At 40.3% G+C, this 18,981-nt stretch overlaps 2 protein-coding genes across 2 annotated transcripts; one reads left to right on the top strand and one right to left on the bottom strand.

Annotated features, from left to right (window-relative positions):
• The first annotated feature begins 3,041 nt into the window (after positions 1-3,041).
• Positions 3,042-8,725, top strand: LOC5519506 (sorting nexin-16). Its single transcript, XM_001639362.3, has 6 exons — positions 3,042-3,235; positions 3,943-4,026; positions 4,313-4,385; positions 5,411-5,486; positions 6,366-6,435; positions 7,081-8,725. The coding sequence occupies exons 1-6, from the start codon at positions 3,044-3,046 to the stop codon at positions 7,696-7,698; spliced, it is 1,113 nt and encodes a 370-aa protein (XP_001639412.2). The 5' UTR covers positions 3,042-3,043; the 3' UTR covers positions 7,699-8,725.
• A 130-nt stretch (positions 8,726-8,855) lies between these two features.
• On the bottom strand, positions 8,856-18,531 carry LOC5519505 (protein O-glucosyltransferase 2). The gene is made up of 10 exons (XM_001639285.3): positions 18,261-18,531; positions 17,023-17,225; positions 15,863-16,068; positions 15,025-15,102; positions 14,488-14,654; positions 13,678-13,915; positions 12,246-12,455; positions 10,812-10,901; positions 9,555-9,662; positions 8,856-9,132 (listed from the first exon to the last, which is right to left on the bottom strand). The coding sequence occupies exons 1-10, from the start codon at positions 18,434-18,436 to the stop codon at positions 9,115-9,117; spliced, it is 1,494 nt and encodes a 497-aa protein (XP_001639335.1). The 5' UTR covers positions 18,437-18,531; the 3' UTR covers positions 8,856-9,114.
• Positions 18,532-18,981: the final 450 nt, after the last annotated feature.

The raw sequence follows: 18,981 nt of genomic DNA, 5'->3' as shown, positions 1-18,981 counted from the left end.
TCTCACACCCATATTCAAGGAGTGGTCTTACGAGGCTGTTGTAGGCTATCTCTCTGACCTCGCGATGGCAGTTTGAAAGGTTCCTCCTAAGTAGCCCAAGCACCCTGTTGGTACGTTTTGTGATGTCCGCTATATGCCTCGCCCCATGACAGGTAATCCGGAATCCGGAATCCATGAATAAATGAGATATGGGATCCGGAATCCATGAAAAAATGAGATATGGAATCCGGAATCCATGAAAAAATGAGATATGGAATCCGGAATCCATGAAAAAATGAGATATGGAATCCGGAATCCATGCTGCTGGGATCCGGAATCCACGAGAAAAAACCCACATGGAATCCGGAATCCACACACTAGGATCCGGAATCCAGAACCCTATTGGAGAACCTGTCATGGGGCGAATATGCCGATTCCATTTTAGATCGTAAGTTAATGTCACCCCCCAGATATTTAACCTCTCTCACAGTTTCCAATGGGGTGTCATCAAGATTGTACAAGAACGGTGTATTGTGGCGCGTTTTCCGGGATACACGAATTATCTTGCATTTGCTGGGCTCGAACTTCGTCGACCACTGTTTAGCCCATGACCTAAGCTTTGGTATATCTCTTTGCAGCAAATCACAATCCATGTTCGTGCGAAAGTGCGGTAACAGATGCAATCGTCTGTAAACAAGTGGATCTCTGAGTCAATGTCCTTTACAATATCGTTGATGAATAAATTAAATAGAACAGAACCCAGCACGGTCCCTTGAGGAACGCCTGACTTCACCGTTAGCCAGTTGCTTTAGGCTCCATTGACGACTACCTTTTGGCAACGATGCGCAAGAAAAGCGTCAGGCCATCGGAGAGTTGCACCAGATATTCCGTAGCTACGTAACTTGACCTTTAGGCGCTCGTGTGGCACACTATCGAATTCCTTAGCGAAATCAAGTATGAAAGCGTCCGTCTGGAGACCGCGATTCAAAGCGAGGGCCCAGTCGTTGACAACATGACATAACTGGGTCAAACAACTATGTGATGCTCTAAACGCGTGTTGTCGGTCTGTAAGTATGTTATAGGTATCAATGTGGAGCATCAAGTTGGAGTACACAATATGTTCCAGCAACTTACAGACGATGCAAGTCAGTGACACAGGACGATAGTTCTCAGTATCTGTCGCCCTTTTGTGGATAGGACATATGTTCTCTAAGAGCCAGTCCCGTGGAATTTCACCTGTGTCAAGCGACCTCTGAAACATTTGGCTTAAGAAGGGTGCAGCGACCGGCGCAACCTCTTTAAGAACTCTGGGGTGGATATCGGCCCTGCCGCATTTGTTGTTTTCAAGCCTTCTTATAACATGAGCACGCCTGCATCGGTGACAATGATGTCGGGCATGGAAGGGAAGCGGGGGCATAGAAGAAGGATGGCATTAGTATCTTTTGTCGAGAAGTTTCTCTGAAACTGGTGGTTAAGGATTTCAGCTTTCCCATATCTGACTCTGCGAGTGTTCCAGGATGCGTTTTCAGAGGTGGCATTGATAGGTTGTCCTTTCTCTGGGACCTGATGAATTTACAAAACGGTTTGGGGTTGGTCTTTATATTCCCGATGATGTTGTGTACGTACTCTGTACGTGCGGTATACAGGGCTCGAGTAAGCTTTTTTCGCATGTGCCTCCACAAGGTACGCAGTCTTCCGGACCCGGTCACTTTAAACTTCGCATGAAGGCTGTTTTTACGTCTCACTAGGCGTCGCAGCCGAGAAGAATTCCAAGTTTGTTTATCTGTGCCACTATGACCATCTTGGAGGGTACGTTCTCTACAGCTGACTTGGATAGGGCAGCTTTAAAGGAGATCCAATCATCATCTACTGACCGAAGGCCAGGATCGAGTTGAGGTAGAGTCTGATGTAGCATTATCACAGGTCCTCTCGGATCTTTTCAAAGTTCCCCTTATGAAATTGGTATATTTGCGCTTGGCTTTATACTGCAACTTAATGGATGCAGTGATAGAACAGCTCACAGCGTGATGGTCGGTAAACTTTGCCGGAGAGGTTACATCAAACGCGAGGCCGGACTGTTGGTCATTATGAGATGGGGTGTTGTCTCCACGTGTGGGAAAGTCAACAAGCTGTCCCATATAGAAATCACGAAGGCTTTCAATAATAGAGACCGTCAGATAGTGTGAGATCGCCCCCGTTTTTATTCAGGCAATTAGACCAGTCGATTTTCCTTCGACAGGCTGGTTGGGAAAGCTGTAGAATAAGCTGCAAAAAAAGTGCGTCTGACCACACAGTTTGGCTTTAACCCATACATTCTCACCAGGGTCATTTTTCAATTTTCGCTAGTCTACGCGCGCTGCAAACACCGGTCACGTACCATTTCAAACGAGTGCGCGTTTTTTTTTTTACTTTTCAAAATACTGTTTTCGTGTTTTGTGTTGTAGAATTCACATTTGCTGCACGCCCCGTGACTCCACAACGTTTAAATCATGAGGTGACGAATCCGTGGAATAAAAGGGGACATACCACGCAAAACTATGGGTAGAAAATAAGTATAAAATAGAAATAAGTAGAAAATAAAAAAAATTATCAAATATTGGGGAAGGAAAAACGCGCAGCTGGGGGTCGTGTTACTAGCACGTCGTTATGTGCTTTATTCAACACTAACAATACATTAGGCTTCATTTCGTCAGATTATCCTATAGCCCGTGGTACAGCGATTGCATTTGTTGATATTTATATAGAGGGGATGGAAGGGGGGCGCTTATTTTCAGGGGCGTAGCCAGGGGGGTGGCCAAGGGGGCCCGGGCCCCCCTTCTAGCAGCCAAAAATACAGTAAATGTATGAGTCATTATTTGAAATAAAGGAGAAAATGCCTTCACCGGGCCTTTTGGGCCCCCTCCTGTTAAAAATCCTGGCTACGCCGCTGTATTGGGGAGGGGGTGTTATTTGAAGGAGGGCGCTTATTCGAATCATTACGGTATACTTTTCTGAGTGTTTGTCTCCAAAGCCGGAAATGGCTGTAGTCATACCCAGTTCCTCTCTGTCAAGATATCGTGAAAAAATGGCTTCCGTCGACGTCGGTCAGGTGGTATTCCTCAATCTCTCATTATCAGAAAGTACTGGTCAGCGAACATTAACAGGGAGACGGCAGCACAGACTCAAAATGAACGAGCAACTAGCAGAGGAATCAGACAATGGGATTCGTGCTCCGATCACGGGCTACGAAGTTGTAGAAAGGCGAGAGAAATTCACGGTGAGAAACACCTCTCGAAATCGAGCACGGGGAAGTTATTTTGTGGTCACAGATCAACGATAAGTAATCAACAACGCTGATATTTCGGCATAGCATAAGGTTAATAGATATCTAATCTATATATTGCTGACTAACGCTATAGCAGTTGTGTTTTTCTGTATCATTCACAGTTTTGTTAAAATTGTTTTATTCTATTCACGAAATTGTTTTGTAGTTGACAGATTATAATAACATCACATTATCAGCGTGATCCCGTGGCAAGCCCCGTGTCAGATATGCTCGGTCCTATTATATTACTCTTTCGAATCAGTATTCTTTTTAAGAATTTGCTATTTAAAATAAGAAAAAAAATATTTTTAATAGTTTGAATTTATTCTTTTGATTCGAGTTGTAAATCATATTAATTTTGTTGGTATCAAAAACCCTATTTCTTGAATTATGGTTACTTGGCAGTAATGCCTCATCACTGTGCATGTGTATGTCCCGCTCACACGAGACTGAAAATGTTAGAGACATCACGTTCAAACTTCATCACGTCATGGTATTACGCTGATAATTTAAAGACTTAGGACTAAATACTAAAGCTGAAGCAAAGATGGAAGCCTTTATTTACTCCCCCGCACAAGACATAAAATCCTGTGAACCCTGCAAACACAGGGACCTGTAAAGTGTAACTCCAATTTTGTACAAATCTTATGTTTTTACAGGTCTACAAGATCCAAGTCTTATGCCAGGGCAGAAGTTGGTTTGTGTTCAGAAGGTATACTGACTTTGTACGCCTGAACAATAAGGTATGAGACTTTAAACCTTACTGACAAGGGATACTCATGCTAAAACAGCCATAGCAGGCCTCAAATTATTGGGGGGGGGGGGGGGGGGGCACAATACAGACACTTTAAGAAAACAATGGGGGGCACAGCCAAATTTGTTGAAATGCTTGAAAATTTTAATTTTTGTAAATATTCTTGGGGGGCATGTGCCCCCAGTGCCCCACCCCTTGCTACGGTCCTGTATAACATACAAAGGGGTAGGGGGACTGAAAATCTGGGAAAGTTACTAAAAACTTTTTTGTCTCAGCTTCGGCAAGCATTCTCTGGATTTATAATCAAAATGCCAGGGAAAAGATTTCTCCGTGATAACTATGACCCAGGTAAGTCAGTAAAATTTTTAGTATGCAGTTGTAATTTTGTTAATGAGTAGTAATTTTGGTAAAAAGTAGTAATTTTGTTAAATTTTGTGATTATGTTGAAACAGTTGTATTTTGATTAGTACATTATGGTTGGTGTTTATGTGAAAGAGGGTACCAATACCCCTTACAGTGGAGGTGCTTATTTCAAAGTCTGTATAAATAACGCTAGATACAGGCCCGTGGCAAGGGGGATTTGGCAATCCACCCCCCCCCCCCACCCCCACCCGGCTTGAAGGTCTGCTCAGAGCAAACAAAAAAATATAACGTTCGGCTGGATATACCGTGCACTTCAATATGTCTTAAAAAATAATGACTATAAAAATCTTTATTTGAATTTATTTGAAGTATTGATTGCCTAACGTAATAAGGAGGGGTATACTGGAAATTTGGTCCGCTGAAATGAAAAAAACGAACCACCCCGCTCAAAATTGGGCCTGAGATACCAAGTGCTTTATAACAAGATACAAGGAGTAAAACATAACAAAACAAGCTTTGAGTAATAAAATGTTGTGGCAGGTGGTAGAATCAGTTATCATTACTGCCAGGGGTTTCATTAGGCCCTGGCGGCCGGCAGAAGCGCCAGCTATTTTCCACCGAGCGCCGGCTACTCTTTTTTTAAAAGTCGACAAAGTTTTCTTTGAACTAAAAAGATAATTACTTCCACTCCCTACTTAACAATCGCCGCCACCTACTATAAAGTAGATGTAAGCCCTGACTGCCCTTCTAATATATACAGTCCTCATCATCTATGTAATCTATTGACTTGATCATAATTTGGTGAGGCCGGCACTTATTTGAGGGAGGTGCTTATTTGAGCAATCATGGTAATGCCTAAATTCAGATCTCAGTCATCTTGTTCACTGATATGTCTTGGTGACCACCTAGTATTTCCCATGTGAACAGGCACAAAAGCATCTTTAGGGGAAGGGGCACCCATCATGTGAATAGGGCCTTAGACAAATGTTACCTGCTGTGTTTCCTATCAGAATTTCTAGAAGAACGAGCACATGGTTTACAAATGTTCATGAACAGCATAATGAGACATTCAAAGATCTCCAGAAGGTAGGGGTTTATGAAAGTATTTCTCTATTTGATTTGTAGATGGTTTATTCCCTATTATAAAGAATAAAAGGGAATGTTTATATTTTTTACTGGTTGAGCAGTTGCACTTTTTTTGACCAAAGCCTTTCCATTCCTCTTCCTTCAAATGGATGTTTTTCTTAACCCTTTCACTCCTGGGTACTTTTGAGCAAAATTTTAAGAAAAAAAGACTGAAAACAGAAACCTCCCCCCTATTTCAAGTCCAACACTACCAGTTAAGCTAAGCTTAACCTGACGAAGTGCAATAAAGGTATCTATTTGTGACTTGATCTGTATTTGCTTGTCTCCTATTTGTAGTTCGGAATTTTGTGTCTTTTTTGGTAAGAAATGTTTCTAAGTTTAAGCATTTGTTTATGAATTGGTCAGAAATCAAGGCTGATATTTTGACAAAAGAGTCAATTCTATTACATTGCTTAGATGCCCTTTTGAAGGTCGTCTATGCCTTGGAGGAATCTATGAGTATCCGGGTCTGGTGATGTTTAGTTTGCATTTCTGACGTTTTGGAGTTGGGCCTATATTTTACAGGCATCTCAGGGCGTTATGGCAATGAAAGACTTAAAGGAGAACTAAAAACAGACAAAAGGTATTTTATCGAGAAGGGGTGTAAGAATCCATCCCTTACCCCCCCCCCCCCCCCTAAAAATTGCAAAAATGAGATGAAAACAAAGCCAGCACTAATTTGACATACAACAAATAGTTCTGCCATATATTGAAAGGCTTTGGTCTGACTGGCACAATCTTGGCATAGAAAATACATCATGAATGTAATACCTACTGTAATAGCTCATCCCTTAAGTAGGTTATATCCATAACTTTCATTGATTCCATAATTTCTTTCAGCAAACTATTAAGAGAGTTCCTATGTATTGATGATCCTCCTGGACCATTTGATAGCCTTGAAGAAAGCAGGGTATGTGGACAAAGCAAATTCTATGTTTATGACAAGCATAACTTGACACTTTTACACACTAAATAATTTAAGTTTTACTTGTGTTTTTGAAGGTTTGTGAATACAAATTAAAGGGCATTTGCCTCCTGCCAGCAGACAAATTAAGAGACCCTTACTCCCTGATCCCTTTCTCCCTTAGCTGTATGTGCTTCTCTAAAGGTTGGTTCTCACTAGGACGCAAGTGCAAGCCTAAGCGCAACACAAGTGCAATCACAAGAAAATCAAGCAGTTGTGTTCTCTTGTGCTTCAGCTTGTGCTCTATTGAAAATAGGAAAATTGTGCGTTCCGCTTGGGCTTATGTCGAAATGAGAACCAACCTTAATAGTTAGTTGTTTGGGGGGAGGGGGGGGGACTCCCTTATTGGAGTAAATGTTTTAATAGAAATGTGTGGGAACAAAAGAAAAACACATTTTCCTGGACCCTCCCTGGCAAAGCCCCAAATGACCCCTTGGCTCATTGGTAAATGTTATCCATAAATAGTATAAAATATTTCTTAAGCGCAAATTAACATACAACTCCCCTTCTCCTGTCAGAAGGAAACAGTACTTTCAGGGACTACTGTTCTCCTCCTGTTCTCAGATAATAAGATTTTTCTTTTATTTGCAGGCTTATTGTCAAAGTCTAGAATACGACATTGAAGATCTTAAAGAAAAGATTGAAGAGTTGGAATCAGAGTTGAGTGCAACAAAATCCCAACTAGCTCAGGCGCGTGTACAGCAAGAAGCCTTGGTAAGCTCCTTGAATGCTGAACGATCACATGGCAGACAAACTCCACATGTGGAGACAAATGGTACAGAGGTGCCTGGGAAACTAACCAAAGAAAAGTTTAGCCCTTGGGGGGAGAAAGTCGAGGTTTCCGCTCATTCTAGTGGGGTTAAACCTGCATCTCGCTTTGGTCCTTTAACATCAACACCAAGGAAACAATCCCATGATTCAAGTGATACTAGTCATGCCACAAATTCAAAGATTGACGGCTTAAAGACAACACCAAATGGAGTAATCCCAGACTCAAAAGAAGAAACATTTAATACTTCTATCGCTTCCAAAAGTGAGTGGTCCGAAACAGGTAGTTTTGATGACTTTTCAGCAAGTGACATTGAACAAAATAGAAAAGAAAGCAATGTCTCTGAAAGAATGGCTAAGGAGGTCATAAAGGAGGAGGACAATTCTGAAGTAAACAAAGATGATATAAAAAATAAGATTTCAGCTGAGGAAAAAGGATAAGCATTGGCAAGCATAGTTTTCTTAAAAGATGGTGAAAAATAGGTTGAATGCAAATTTTGAGATTTTAGAGGCTAAAAATCCACAATTGTTCAAATTTATTGTGCAATTATTTTCACTTTGAAAAAACTAATTGTGATTCAAGGCATTGCATTACTATACTGCCTCTTCTGCTACTGACTCCTGTGAGCCCACTGGCAAAATTGCTTAAATTGTTTTTTAGGTGTTGCTTCATTCCCCTGAAATTGAAGTTATGTTAAGATTTCTTTATGCTTTTAGAATAAGATCTTCATCATATGGTAAATTATAAGAAATGGTGGTACCCAAAGGCATAGGTAGGGGGGGTGGGGGTGTGATGGCCCGACAGCCAAAAAATGTATTAGACATTATTTAAAATACAAGAGAAAATGCATTGAAAGGGTCTTTTGAGCCCTACCCTACTAGCAGAGCTTTATTCTCCCTGTCTGTTTCTACCAGTTCACTTATCCATGTAGCGTCTCTGTTCTAACAAATGAGAATGCGAAAAAACAGAGTCGCGACACGGGTAAGTGAACTTATAGAAAAAAAAAACAGGAAGGTCTGCTAGCAGGGTATTTGGGCCCCCTCCTGCTAAACATCCTAGCTATGCCGCTGGTAACAGCCTCATTTTTGTGCTGTGGGTGGACAAATACAGCCTACTTTTGTCAAAAATAAGGATATTCTTTTGAAGAATGTGATTTGAAGAATTGTTAGCATGCTGATAGCATCAAAATCCTTTGACAACAGGTTTAACCTTGCTTATTGTAAACAGTAAATCTATTGTAGCTAACATTACATAGGGAACAAAGAGAAGCCAACATTTTGTACAGTTTACAGCTGGAATTTTTTTTACATTTTTATGGACAAAACAAAAGATTTTATTTAGGTTTTGTAATTGATTGTGCAAGAGCTTAATAGTTGATAATGCATAGATATTTCTATTTAGATTTATAAACTATTTAAGAGAAAATAAGACAGAATATTTTAAAATAAACTAGCAGTTTTAACTGTTTTTAAAACTGTTTTAAATAATTCAAATAAAGTACTATTTTATGGGAGTTGAAAGCAAAGCAGAAATAACCATTGCCTCTCAAGATTGTGTCTACTTTTCCAAAAAAACAGCATACAATATAAAAACCGACTATCTCAAAAACAATTTTAATATCATAATTTACCTAAAAACCCTTTTACAAAACATCATCTCTCTTTAAATTTTCTGTTTAAATATCATGGCAAGGGAAACTGTGGCTTCACACAAACACAGAAACTTCTTTTTTGCCAATTTTATGTGCCATCTTATACCTTTTTTTAACTTATTTGGCATTATTGTTATTTCTGTCCGTGCATTGCAATTAAATTTCAGTAGAACTGTGTGTGGAACATTCTCTTCAATTTTACATCTCAAAGTTCATCTTTACCCTGGAACGAAAGAAGAAAATACACTCTTAGGATATGTTTGTAGGGGCTAAACACTGAGAACAATTTGTGATTTTTCATGGTGATACAAAGAAAGGACAAAACAAGAGTCGTGCAACAGTTTGAAAGCCAGCACAGATATTAAATGTATAGAGCATTATATAAAATTCAGAAGGGCCATATGGGGCCTGTCCTTTTAGAAATCCTAGCTATTCCCCTCTGTAAGGAAGGCATTACAGGTTCATGTCTTTCAGTAATAAGTTTTGCTTACAGTAGCGGATCTAGGGGGAGGGTTTAGGGGGTTTACCCCCCCCCCCCTTTGGTCTGCCAGAAAGCCATATGTAACAAAACAATTACCACCTCCCCTCTTTGTCACTGAGCCAAACCCCCCCTTTAGCGAAAGGCTAGATCCGCCCCTTGCTTACATGTTTAACTCGTCGACAGTTGCACTTTGAGTCACGGTCATCTGGTTGTTTGATGTACTCCATTCCTTTATGTTTCACAGGCTTAGTTGTTTGTCTCTTGGCATATTCCTATACAAAACAAGGACAAATGAAGATGACATTTTAATATTTAATCAGCTATTGATTTGGTGATGTTCACTGTAGCTGTCAACCTCGCTTTAGGAAAAATCTTGAGAAAATACAGTTGGTGTATCAGAAGTACCAAGATAGCTAAAGCGGGGAATACAGTAAATGTATGGATATTTTCAAGAAAATTAGACTTGAGAAAATCTTCAAAATTATGAGACTCCTGCCTAATGCGGGAGAGTTGACAGCTATGGATGTTACAAGAAAAATTTTGGTGCCTGGGGTGGGGGTGTTCTCGCAACAAACTCGGAACTTGGCTTAACTTCCTAAAACATCAAAGGCGTGACAAATTTTGAAGCATGTGGCACGAAAATGTTTTTAAGCTATGCTACAAGATTTGAAGCGTGCTGTTTATAAAAGGTTTTTTTTTTTTGGGGGGGGGGGTAGCTAAAGTTTAGCCAGACCTTTATGACTCCTTAAAAACAAAACAAAAGACAACAACAACAACAAACAACATAACTAAGATCAAGATTTTGTGTCTATTTCCTAAAATATGGTTCTGCATGATGCATAAAGAAAAAAACGTTTTATCTTATTCCATATGGATTCCCTTATACTCAAAATATTTGGACAATCACCATCACCATCAGTACTAGACCACTTCCATCACCACAACTATACACTACTCTTGTGTTCATCGTCATAACGCGACACTTTCATTCCCTTGTGTTATTACCACCACCACCATCATTACCACTGCCATTATTATTATCACTACCTCAGGGGCGTACCCAGGGGGGTGCAGGGGGTTCGCAACCCCCCCCCCCCCCCCCCCCCCCACACACACACACAACGGCCGAAGGTCCACTTTTGGTTTTCGTGCTATTTGTAGACAAACATAAGCATAAGATAGATCACTCTGGTATGCAACCAAATCCGACAATAAACGTCCCGTTGAGAATGCAAAGGCATTAAAAAAAATCCCTTTTTGTTCGCCCCCCCCCCCCCCCCCCAAAGAAAAAATAAATAAATAAATAAATAAATAAAATCTTGGGTACGGGCCTGTACCTGTATCAAATCAACAACCAAAAGGGCACTTTATCATCACCACCACCATTACTTGAACGGCAGTCGTACTAGATAATTTTTTACCTTAAATAAAGTCCAATGATAGCAGAACACGTCCTTTGACTGTAGATTCTCCCGCGCAAATTCTTGAGCTTGACGGGCTATCTTTTGCGCCTACAAAAACGACCCAGTGAATCCGCAGTCTTATTCCATGTTAACCAGTTTTACTCATGGAAATTGTCATATACATTATCAATGAATAAGTACTTTTCATTACTTCTCATTGGGCTTATTTCACTAGTGTAGTCCGAGAAGGAAACACAGATAGGAGAAGGGAACACAGATACGATATGCTTACGGGTGTGAAAAATTTGCGTGGCGGTAACGGGGCGTAGACAATGATACAGTTCAATTTTTTTAAGCTTACTTTTGTTTTACGTTTCTGCTTAGGTTCGTTTGACCTCCATCCTGTGTTGGCTCTTAGTCTTTACTTCACTTAAGTTTATTTGATTTTTACACACTTTAAAAATCTCATGTCTCTGCTTTTTACCCCATTCTTCTTGTTAAGATACACTAAAAGTTGTTTTACAGCCAAATTCTCGACGAATCTTCCCTGCTAGCAGAGGCCTCTTTTCTCTGTATTTCGCTAAATACAGAGAAAATAGTCTCTGCATGTAGGGAACGACGAATCCAAAACCCTAGGAATAGCGCGTAGTCAGCTTTTGGGCGGTTTGTCCGTTTTTGGTTTGATTGCCTACGCGCTATTCTCAAACAAACAAGTGGGGTTGGACTTCGGGAGGTCGCGCAACAACGAATTCAGCTGTACATCCCTGGGGCCGGTTCCTGAAAGGCCGATGAACTTAACCTTAGGTCAGCGCCTTATCCCGGGTTAAAATTCGCTAATCGTAGGTTAGCTAACCTACTAATAACTCACCGTTCTCGCCAAGTAATCCCAAAAACTGGTTTGACGAGTAAAATTAACACAGGATACCCACAGTAGATCAACAGAGAGCAAGTCAAATATTTACCTTTGGTGATTTTATTTTCCCAGAGAAGCCCCAAAACACCTCTACATCGCCTGTAATTACCTCCATTTCATTGTCAAAAATCTCGTTTGCAGGATTCGAGTTGGTGCGTGACACTAGCGAGACAGATTCATTTCAAGTATAAATTTCATGTAACTTTCTGTCTGTCCCAGCACAATTTTCGTGTCAGCATCGCAACGAAGGTCGCATAACAATGCGAAATGTTAGGACACTTCATTTTATGAAACTTTAGTTCTACTACAAAGTTTGGGAAGCCTGTGTTAACTGGGTTCCTCGCGAGCAGAGGGTTAGATTTGACCTCCAAACTAACGCAGAGTTAATGCTTATCAGCGTTTCGGGAACAGAACTAATCCGGGGGTAATTTAATCGTGGGTTAGGGCAAATATAACCCTGGGTTAGCGATAATCGGCTTTTCAGTAACCGGCCCCTTAGCGATAGTTTACAGCGACGTTTCTGTCTTTTGTGCTCTCACCTTGTCATCGTTCGCTATAGCCCATTTTAGTCTCTCCTCCAAATCGCTCAGGTCGCGTTTAAAAGGAACATAGTGGACCCATGGCTTGAGCTCCTTGTAAAAGTGTTCGTAGTACGGACTATCCTGCTTCAGAACTAGTGCGTCTCCTCCCATCAGATAGGGGAAGCGGTACGCAGCCACCGTCCCGTCTATATTTAGCTGGTACTTATACTAAACAGAAAAAATAGGTAAAATAACGCTTATATGAAACAATGAGTGAAAGAGACTACATTGCAGGAGAGTGCCAATGGGAATGGTGGAAAGGCTCTGGAGCCCCCAAACGCTTATACGAAACAAGCTGGTACTTGTACTAAACACAAGATAAGAACAATAAGTGAAAGAGACGACGTTGCAGGAGAGTGCCAACGGGGATGGTGGAAAGGCTCTGGAACCCATAAACGCTTATATAAAATAGGGAATGGGAAAATTTGGAATTCTTCCGTTATGCCCTTCTTGGGAAGAATCCCAAAAAGGGCCGAGGGTCCTCGGCCTTCGCGTACGCACAGGGTTCCCGATATTCGAAAATAAAACATTTCCGAATAATCCACAATGAGAGCCGGCTAGCAGGCTAAGTTAGGGTATACAATTCCGACAAAAGAGAACATAAATATTTCATATTTGGGTTGGTTGTCAAATTAAAAAGATCAGCCCAAACCAGCATAGAATAGTTGCCAGAAAAAAATATTTTTTTAACAGGAAATTTTTGGGAATTTGGAAACACAAGCTGGAGTTTACAACATTTACCAGACTTTAAATGTCGGCAAAAGGTTCTTAGAAAAGTCCTTTCTTTCTTCTCCTTGTTTATACATGTTAGTTGTGTCACTTGTATTGTAATGGATATGTATGTTTCTATGAAAATAAAATAAAAGTTGAGACAAAAAAAGTTCTTAGAAAACTACGAGAAACACGGGGTCCAAGGAAATGGCAAGAGCAAGAACAATGCCCACCATCCTTAGCGTGTGATTCCCCGGGGGACTCTTATTAAAAACGTATGGGGGTGATAGTCGGCAAATCGATTTTAACCCGAAGGGATGGGACTTTGGGCGTGGTCAACAGAAATTCTTACCCCTTAGAGATAGCAAATTGAGGGTGGTTGAAGGAATTTTTAACCCTAAGAGATAGCAGAATTAGAAAAAAAAAAAACGTTAAACATCCCTTTAGGAATAACAGTTTGTCGAATTTTATACTCAGAGATAGATAAATCGGAAAAATCCTTCATCACCCCCTAAGGGATGGCGGTTGGTCGAAATTTTATACCCTAAAAGAGAGGACGGTCACCCCCGTCTACTTTTCTGGAGAGTCCCCGGAGGTGCGATTTTATCACATTAAACCTGGGACCTTGATCAGAAATTATCAATTCTTTATTAGGGGACAGATCCTACTAGTGTATTACCTTGAAAAAATTAAAGAAGGACACATGTTGTTTCTTGGGGCCATATTTTTTTTCGTCGTACGGGAAGAAGAAGAAGTTTGTAAGCGCTACGTCGTACAGCTCGGGTTTCTTGCGCCCATTTATGACGAGGTTCAAACGCTCTTCTCTGCTGTCCCGCCCCCGCCAGAATGCCTTGGGGATCTTGTCTTTCCACTTAGGCCCCGTGTTGGCTTGTACAGAGAGCATATCCAGCGAAACTCTAGTATTGAAAAGTTGATAGTAAAGCCCTCGCCAAACGAAACGCACGTCCATGCAAGTTGTGGCAAGTTTGGACTTGCGCTAGCTTGCGATGAAGTAGCCAAAGCAATCGCAAGTTATCACAAGTAACAAAACTTGCGCTAACTTGCGTTTCGTTCGGAGGGCTTAAAAAAAGGTGCGTAGCCAAGGTTTACCTAAAATTTGTGAATACCGCAAGAATAAAAGACCGTGTTTGTGGCAACCGAGAGGGTAGGAAGATGTGCAGGCCCGCTATCTGCGCACCTGACTGCAGTATTTCGTTGATTTTGGTTATTGAAATTACGTGTGTGTGTGTGTGTGTGTGGGGGGGGGTACCTCGCTGGCCACTAATTAAAGAGACGTTCGAGGCTCTGGAACCAGGGTAGGGGGGGGGCTATGAAAAAAAAAGCCGTTCTAAGGGGGAGGGGGGGGGGGCTCTGAGTTCTACTGCAATCCTTGGGGGCTGTTAATGGGGGGATAGGGATTACAATGAAGGGGGCTTTTAAATTTCGTATAATTACCCTGGATGACATCACACATAGCCATTTTCTTTACCTGCCCATGGTCTCTAGCGCCGCCTCTGTCAAGTCATACGTTGGCATGACAATGTCAGCAGTGTCCTCGGAGCCACACCAGGACAGGATGGGAATAGGGTTATCCTTCCTTTTCTCAAGGGGCCAGTCACCAAGATTGACAAAGAACTCCATATCAGGAAGGTGAACCTAAGAAATATAAGGAAGATAAAAAAATGTGAGATTAAATTTATTATGACAATTAGATCGGAATCTGAACCTATTGTAGACAACCATAGCATTTTAATAACAGGAGGGGAGGCATTGTACAGAAAAGTTAACTCAAATGCATTCTATGGAGTTAAAAGCTCAGGACCGTAACTTAGTGACTGTAATAGTGAGATCAAATGTTTGTATTAAAAATTGAGGTGCCAGCAATAGCAGGGTGTAAATAAGACAAGAAAGGATAGGATGTATGACAAGAGAATGTGCAAAATTCTGTCACATGCAGCTCTCTCTATATATATATGATAGATATGAAATCACAGTCATTGTGTTTTGGGTTGAGTGGCTTTCTTACCTTCCTGGCAAGTGAATGAATGATGGCATCAGAAAACATGGAAAATCCTACATGTTCGCCATGTGACTTCCTGTAAACCTAGAATCAAAAATTATTTTGATTATATGAACTGTTACAGAGAGGGTGTTCAAGGGGGTGATAGGGGATTCTCTGAGCCTGTCTTGGAGGGTGTATCCAAGGAGCATTGAGGTCTATTTTCATGTTTCAAGCTATTGGCATTTCTAGTAGTGCTTTGTTCACTCTTCGTAAAACTTCAAAGCACACAGCTAAAAACATACAAAAAACATTCTCTTATACACCCTGCCTTTTTTTTATTTTCTCATTTCAATGAATTACACTTTGAAGCCATAACAGGCATAAAAATATTGAGGCAAGATAAAGAAAAATAAAGGGAATATTGGGGGCACAGCCATGTCCCTACTGGTCATTTTCTTATAAATTGTGAAAATAATACAGGACGGCACATGCTCCCAGTGCCCAACCCCTCTGCTTTGGCCCTGCACCTCTTCCAGAACAACTAAGACGAGTGAGTTTTGTTTGCCTTTTTCTGTTTGAAATCTTGCCATTTGTATGGTTTTACAATATAACATTCCCAATCGTGCAACATCAACCTTATGATTAATGCCACAACACAAGGTATGGATAATACCACCATGTCTGCAGGGATAGGGGGAGCTTAAAAGGATCTGATCTCAACTAGCAATATAATTGAGCTATGCCTTTTTAGCTGTTTTAGTTAGTTCAGTGTAGTGAACATAGTACATGGGGTAAATAGGGGGGGGGGGGGGGGAGGGGGCTACAAACCCCTTCTAGTTGCCAATTTCAATTTTCTACTAACCTTGTTATTGATAATGGAGTAATGGCATAGGGCATGGTGCACACCAAACCTGTCCACTGCTTCCTTAGCAAGTCTTATTAGGTTGATTTCAGGAAATCTGGCTAAATCTCTATCAATTTGGGAATAGTTTTGAGGGCATTCAAGGGCTTCTTCCCACTTTGTTGCATCCTTGTCAGGGCAGTAGCAAGTTTCATGGTACACACCACCTAAAAAGGAGGAAGCAAGAAATGGTACAGAATTCTTATCAATCAATGTAATCAATAAAATCATTATTGCTATTGTAATCAATATCATCACCAGCACCACAACCAGCCAAGTCTAACTCATTCCTAGTATTTTCAATATAATCCTTTTGTGTGAGTGAGTGTGCATGTGAGGGGGGAAGGGGGAGGCTCCCCCCCCCCCTAGCTACAGCATTCATCACAATTATGATCACCTATATGATTAATCATTTTCATCACAAATTATCAATAAATAAAATCAATTTTATTCATCATCACCTGCTTCATTATCATCATCGTCATCACCATCAAAAATCGAATTCACCTAGTTGCTGTCTATGAAACTACGTATCGATTTTCCGATATTTTATAAATTAAAGAAATTATTTAGATAAGGTGGAAAAATAAAAATTAAAACTGTGCGAAAATTTTATTATTTGGAAGAATCAAAAAAGCATACGTAACTTTTTAGGCACCCTCCTGAATAATGTTACAAAGCTACATTTATCATGATTGCAGATACTTCAACAGCTAAGATTATAGAATTTTTCTGTTGTGACGAAATGTGATGGCATCATTGCCTGATGACGTCATCAAGATTTAGACATTGATAAACAATGATGCCATGCCTAAATCCATTTTATTTCACAAAATTTGGCGGATTTATAGCGTTTCAAAGTTTCCTTAGCAAGGACCCTCAGAGAAATGTCCCAACACCCTTAAATCATCGACATAATGCATCAGGGCCACAGCAAGGGGCGGAGCACTGAGATAATGTCAAAATTGATAAGAAAACGACCAGTAGGGGCATGGCTATGCCCCAACAATATTCATAATGTCTCTGCATCGTACCCTCCCCCCAACCAATATTTTGAAGCCTGCTACAGCTCTGTGCAAATACAGTAGTCAACTAACATTTACCATCATCGCCCAAATTACCTTTAAATTTGTATGGAGATTGTGCGACCTGTTTTTCTCCCTTCAGCACTTCAATAGTCAGGTCATTGTAGCTTGCAAAGAGTCTGTATCTTACTATAAATGAGCCATCATGCCTGTCTAGCACTTGTACCCAGACCCTCGCACGCCCCTCTGATGTTGTGATTTTGATGCCAAATGTGTTTTCCCCAGGAGATTCTGTCAAACTGATAAAAAGTACAAATTTCTACTTTAACTGTGATGATTTACTAAAATACTAAACCCACACACTGTGGGTTACAACATGTGTATTCTCCAGTGCAAGCTTTTTTGAAATAGGTGTATACTAACAAGCATAACATACATTTAATTTGTCTGTTTTTCTATTTTTCTAAGGAATGTTCCTTATTATTATTATTCCAATATCATTTTACAAAACTCCTGTAAACTCTGCACTGTATGTCAGTGGTTATAAGGAGAGTGTAAATTATTAACAGATTAGCTCTGCATTTATTTAAAAAAATGAGTAATATACCCATAATAAGCTTGTCTCAATGTAGAACATTAGGGATTATAAGGATATCACGCTAAGGAATTGTAATGTCATGGGCGGCCTATGGTAATTGGGTATGATGTAGGAGTTTATGCAAATTTAACAGCTGTCATAACACCACAGAAAACACAATTCAAACTTTTCAACAAGAAAAGCTTTGTTACTATGTTACCATATCCCTTTCAATCTATCTTATTTTAATTGTACTAAATGAGAAAATAACTTAATCACTCACAAACAACTAGGAGAACAGCTGATTAAATACCATAAACTTTTCTAGATAACCAAATTTTCTTTTAGCAAATGTGATAAAAGATTCTTAACGCGTTGTTGTAATTACAATGTAAGTTTATAGAAACAAATGATAATAGAATGATCATATTTTTTTTCAGATTTTTCAAAAGTATAAGTTAAGTATCTTTGAAAAAAGGTTTGCAAAAAAGTATGATCTCTGAGCCATATGCATGTCTGGAGTTAAGGGGCAGATAGACTAGAGCTTTTATATCTAAGTGTTTTATAACGGTAGCGTGACCTCTATCCAGAATTTGAGAGTTTCTCTCTTTCAAATCAAGACAAAGTTGTATTGTTTTCACTTCACTGCGCGTCATCAAAATCGCAAAAAAATATACAAAACTGAACAAAGAATTTTTAAGAAAAATCCATATCGAGTGAGATCAAAACAAAATAAGGTCGATAATTTTAAACTTACTTCTGTCCTTTGGTATCTACGGCTTGTATGTAGAAATATCTTGCCGGTAAGGTTGCTCCCGCTATCAGACCAGGGCCCCAGACGATGGATTTCTTGCGACTGACTTTAGCACAATCTGCAACCAGATAGACTAGCGAAGCTATAATTATAATAATCAATTTTCTATATGGTATCATTGTGGTTAATTTGTTAAATATACTCTGATTTCGGGACGGGATGCCCTCCGTCTGTGTTGTGTTGTGTAGATTGTATGTGTGAATGAAATAATTTAGCAGATGAGAGGGAGTGGGAACTAGTACGGCGCGAGTGTGGGAGACTGGAGCCTATTTTGGAATTCCCGCCTCCTGTACGCCTCCCAAGGGCGGTAGGAACAGTGTTTGCTAGGCTTAAATTGATATAAGCCACGAATTTCCCAGACTTAGCTACGTTTCGGCTAGCGCGTCCGTGACAGTTCGAGCGCCACGAAGTAGTAGCTCGAAGAGAGCTACACGAGCTACACGGAAAGCGCGTCGCGAACAAGGCACATTTCAGCCAAACTAGAGGGAAAATCGTGGTTTATTATCAAATCTAGCCTAACAAACACTTTTCACGCTGAATTTGCATTGTGCTGATTCAAAGTACAGTTAAATAAGAGAAGGTTGTTGCAAATTGAGTAAACTTTACATTTCGGGCAAATAGAAAAAAAATCCTAGCTTACACGCGAAACACTAATAATTGGTCG

The sequence above is a fragment of the Nematostella vectensis genome, chromosome 13 (genome assembly GCF_932526225.1).
Source record: "Nematostella vectensis chromosome 13, jaNemVect1.1, whole genome shotgun sequence".
In the NCBI taxonomy this organism is placed as follows: domain Eukaryota; kingdom Metazoa; phylum Cnidaria; class Anthozoa; order Actiniaria; family Edwardsiidae; genus Nematostella; species Nematostella vectensis.
The sequence above is the reverse complement of the archived record's forward strand: the minus strand, read 5'-3'. Positions and strand labels throughout refer to the sequence as shown.

What these genes read in the sequence shown, in the direction of transcription:
- LOC5519506 (XM_001639362.3), top strand. Translation starts at nt 3,044, where the DNA reads ATGGCTTCCGTCGACGTCGGTCAGGTGGTATTCCTCAATCTCTCATTA. An exon ending in CATTCAAAGATCTCCAGAAG is followed by an intron (nt 5,487 to 6,365) that starts GTAGGGGTTTAT and finishes AATTTCTTTCAG; the next exon opens with CAAACTATTAAGAGAGTTCC. An exon ending in ATAGCCTTGAAGAAAGCAGG is followed by an intron (nt 6,436 to 7,080) that starts GTATGTGGACAA and finishes TTTTATTTGCAG; the next exon opens with GCTTATTGTCAAAGTCTAGA.
- LOC5519505 (XM_001639285.3), bottom strand. Translation starts at nt 18,436, where the DNA reads ATGATACCATATAGAAAATTGATTATTATAATTATAGCTTCGCTAGTC. An exon ending in GCGCTAGAGACCATGGGCAG is followed by an intron (nt 13,916 to 14,487) that starts GTAAAGAAAATG and finishes TTTCAATACTAG; the next exon opens with AGTTTCGCTGGATATGCTCT. An exon ending in CCTTCTTTAATTTTTTCAAG is followed by an intron (nt 12,456 to 13,677) that starts GTAATACACTAG and finishes TTTTCTGTTTAG; the next exon opens with TATAAGTACCAGCTAAATAT.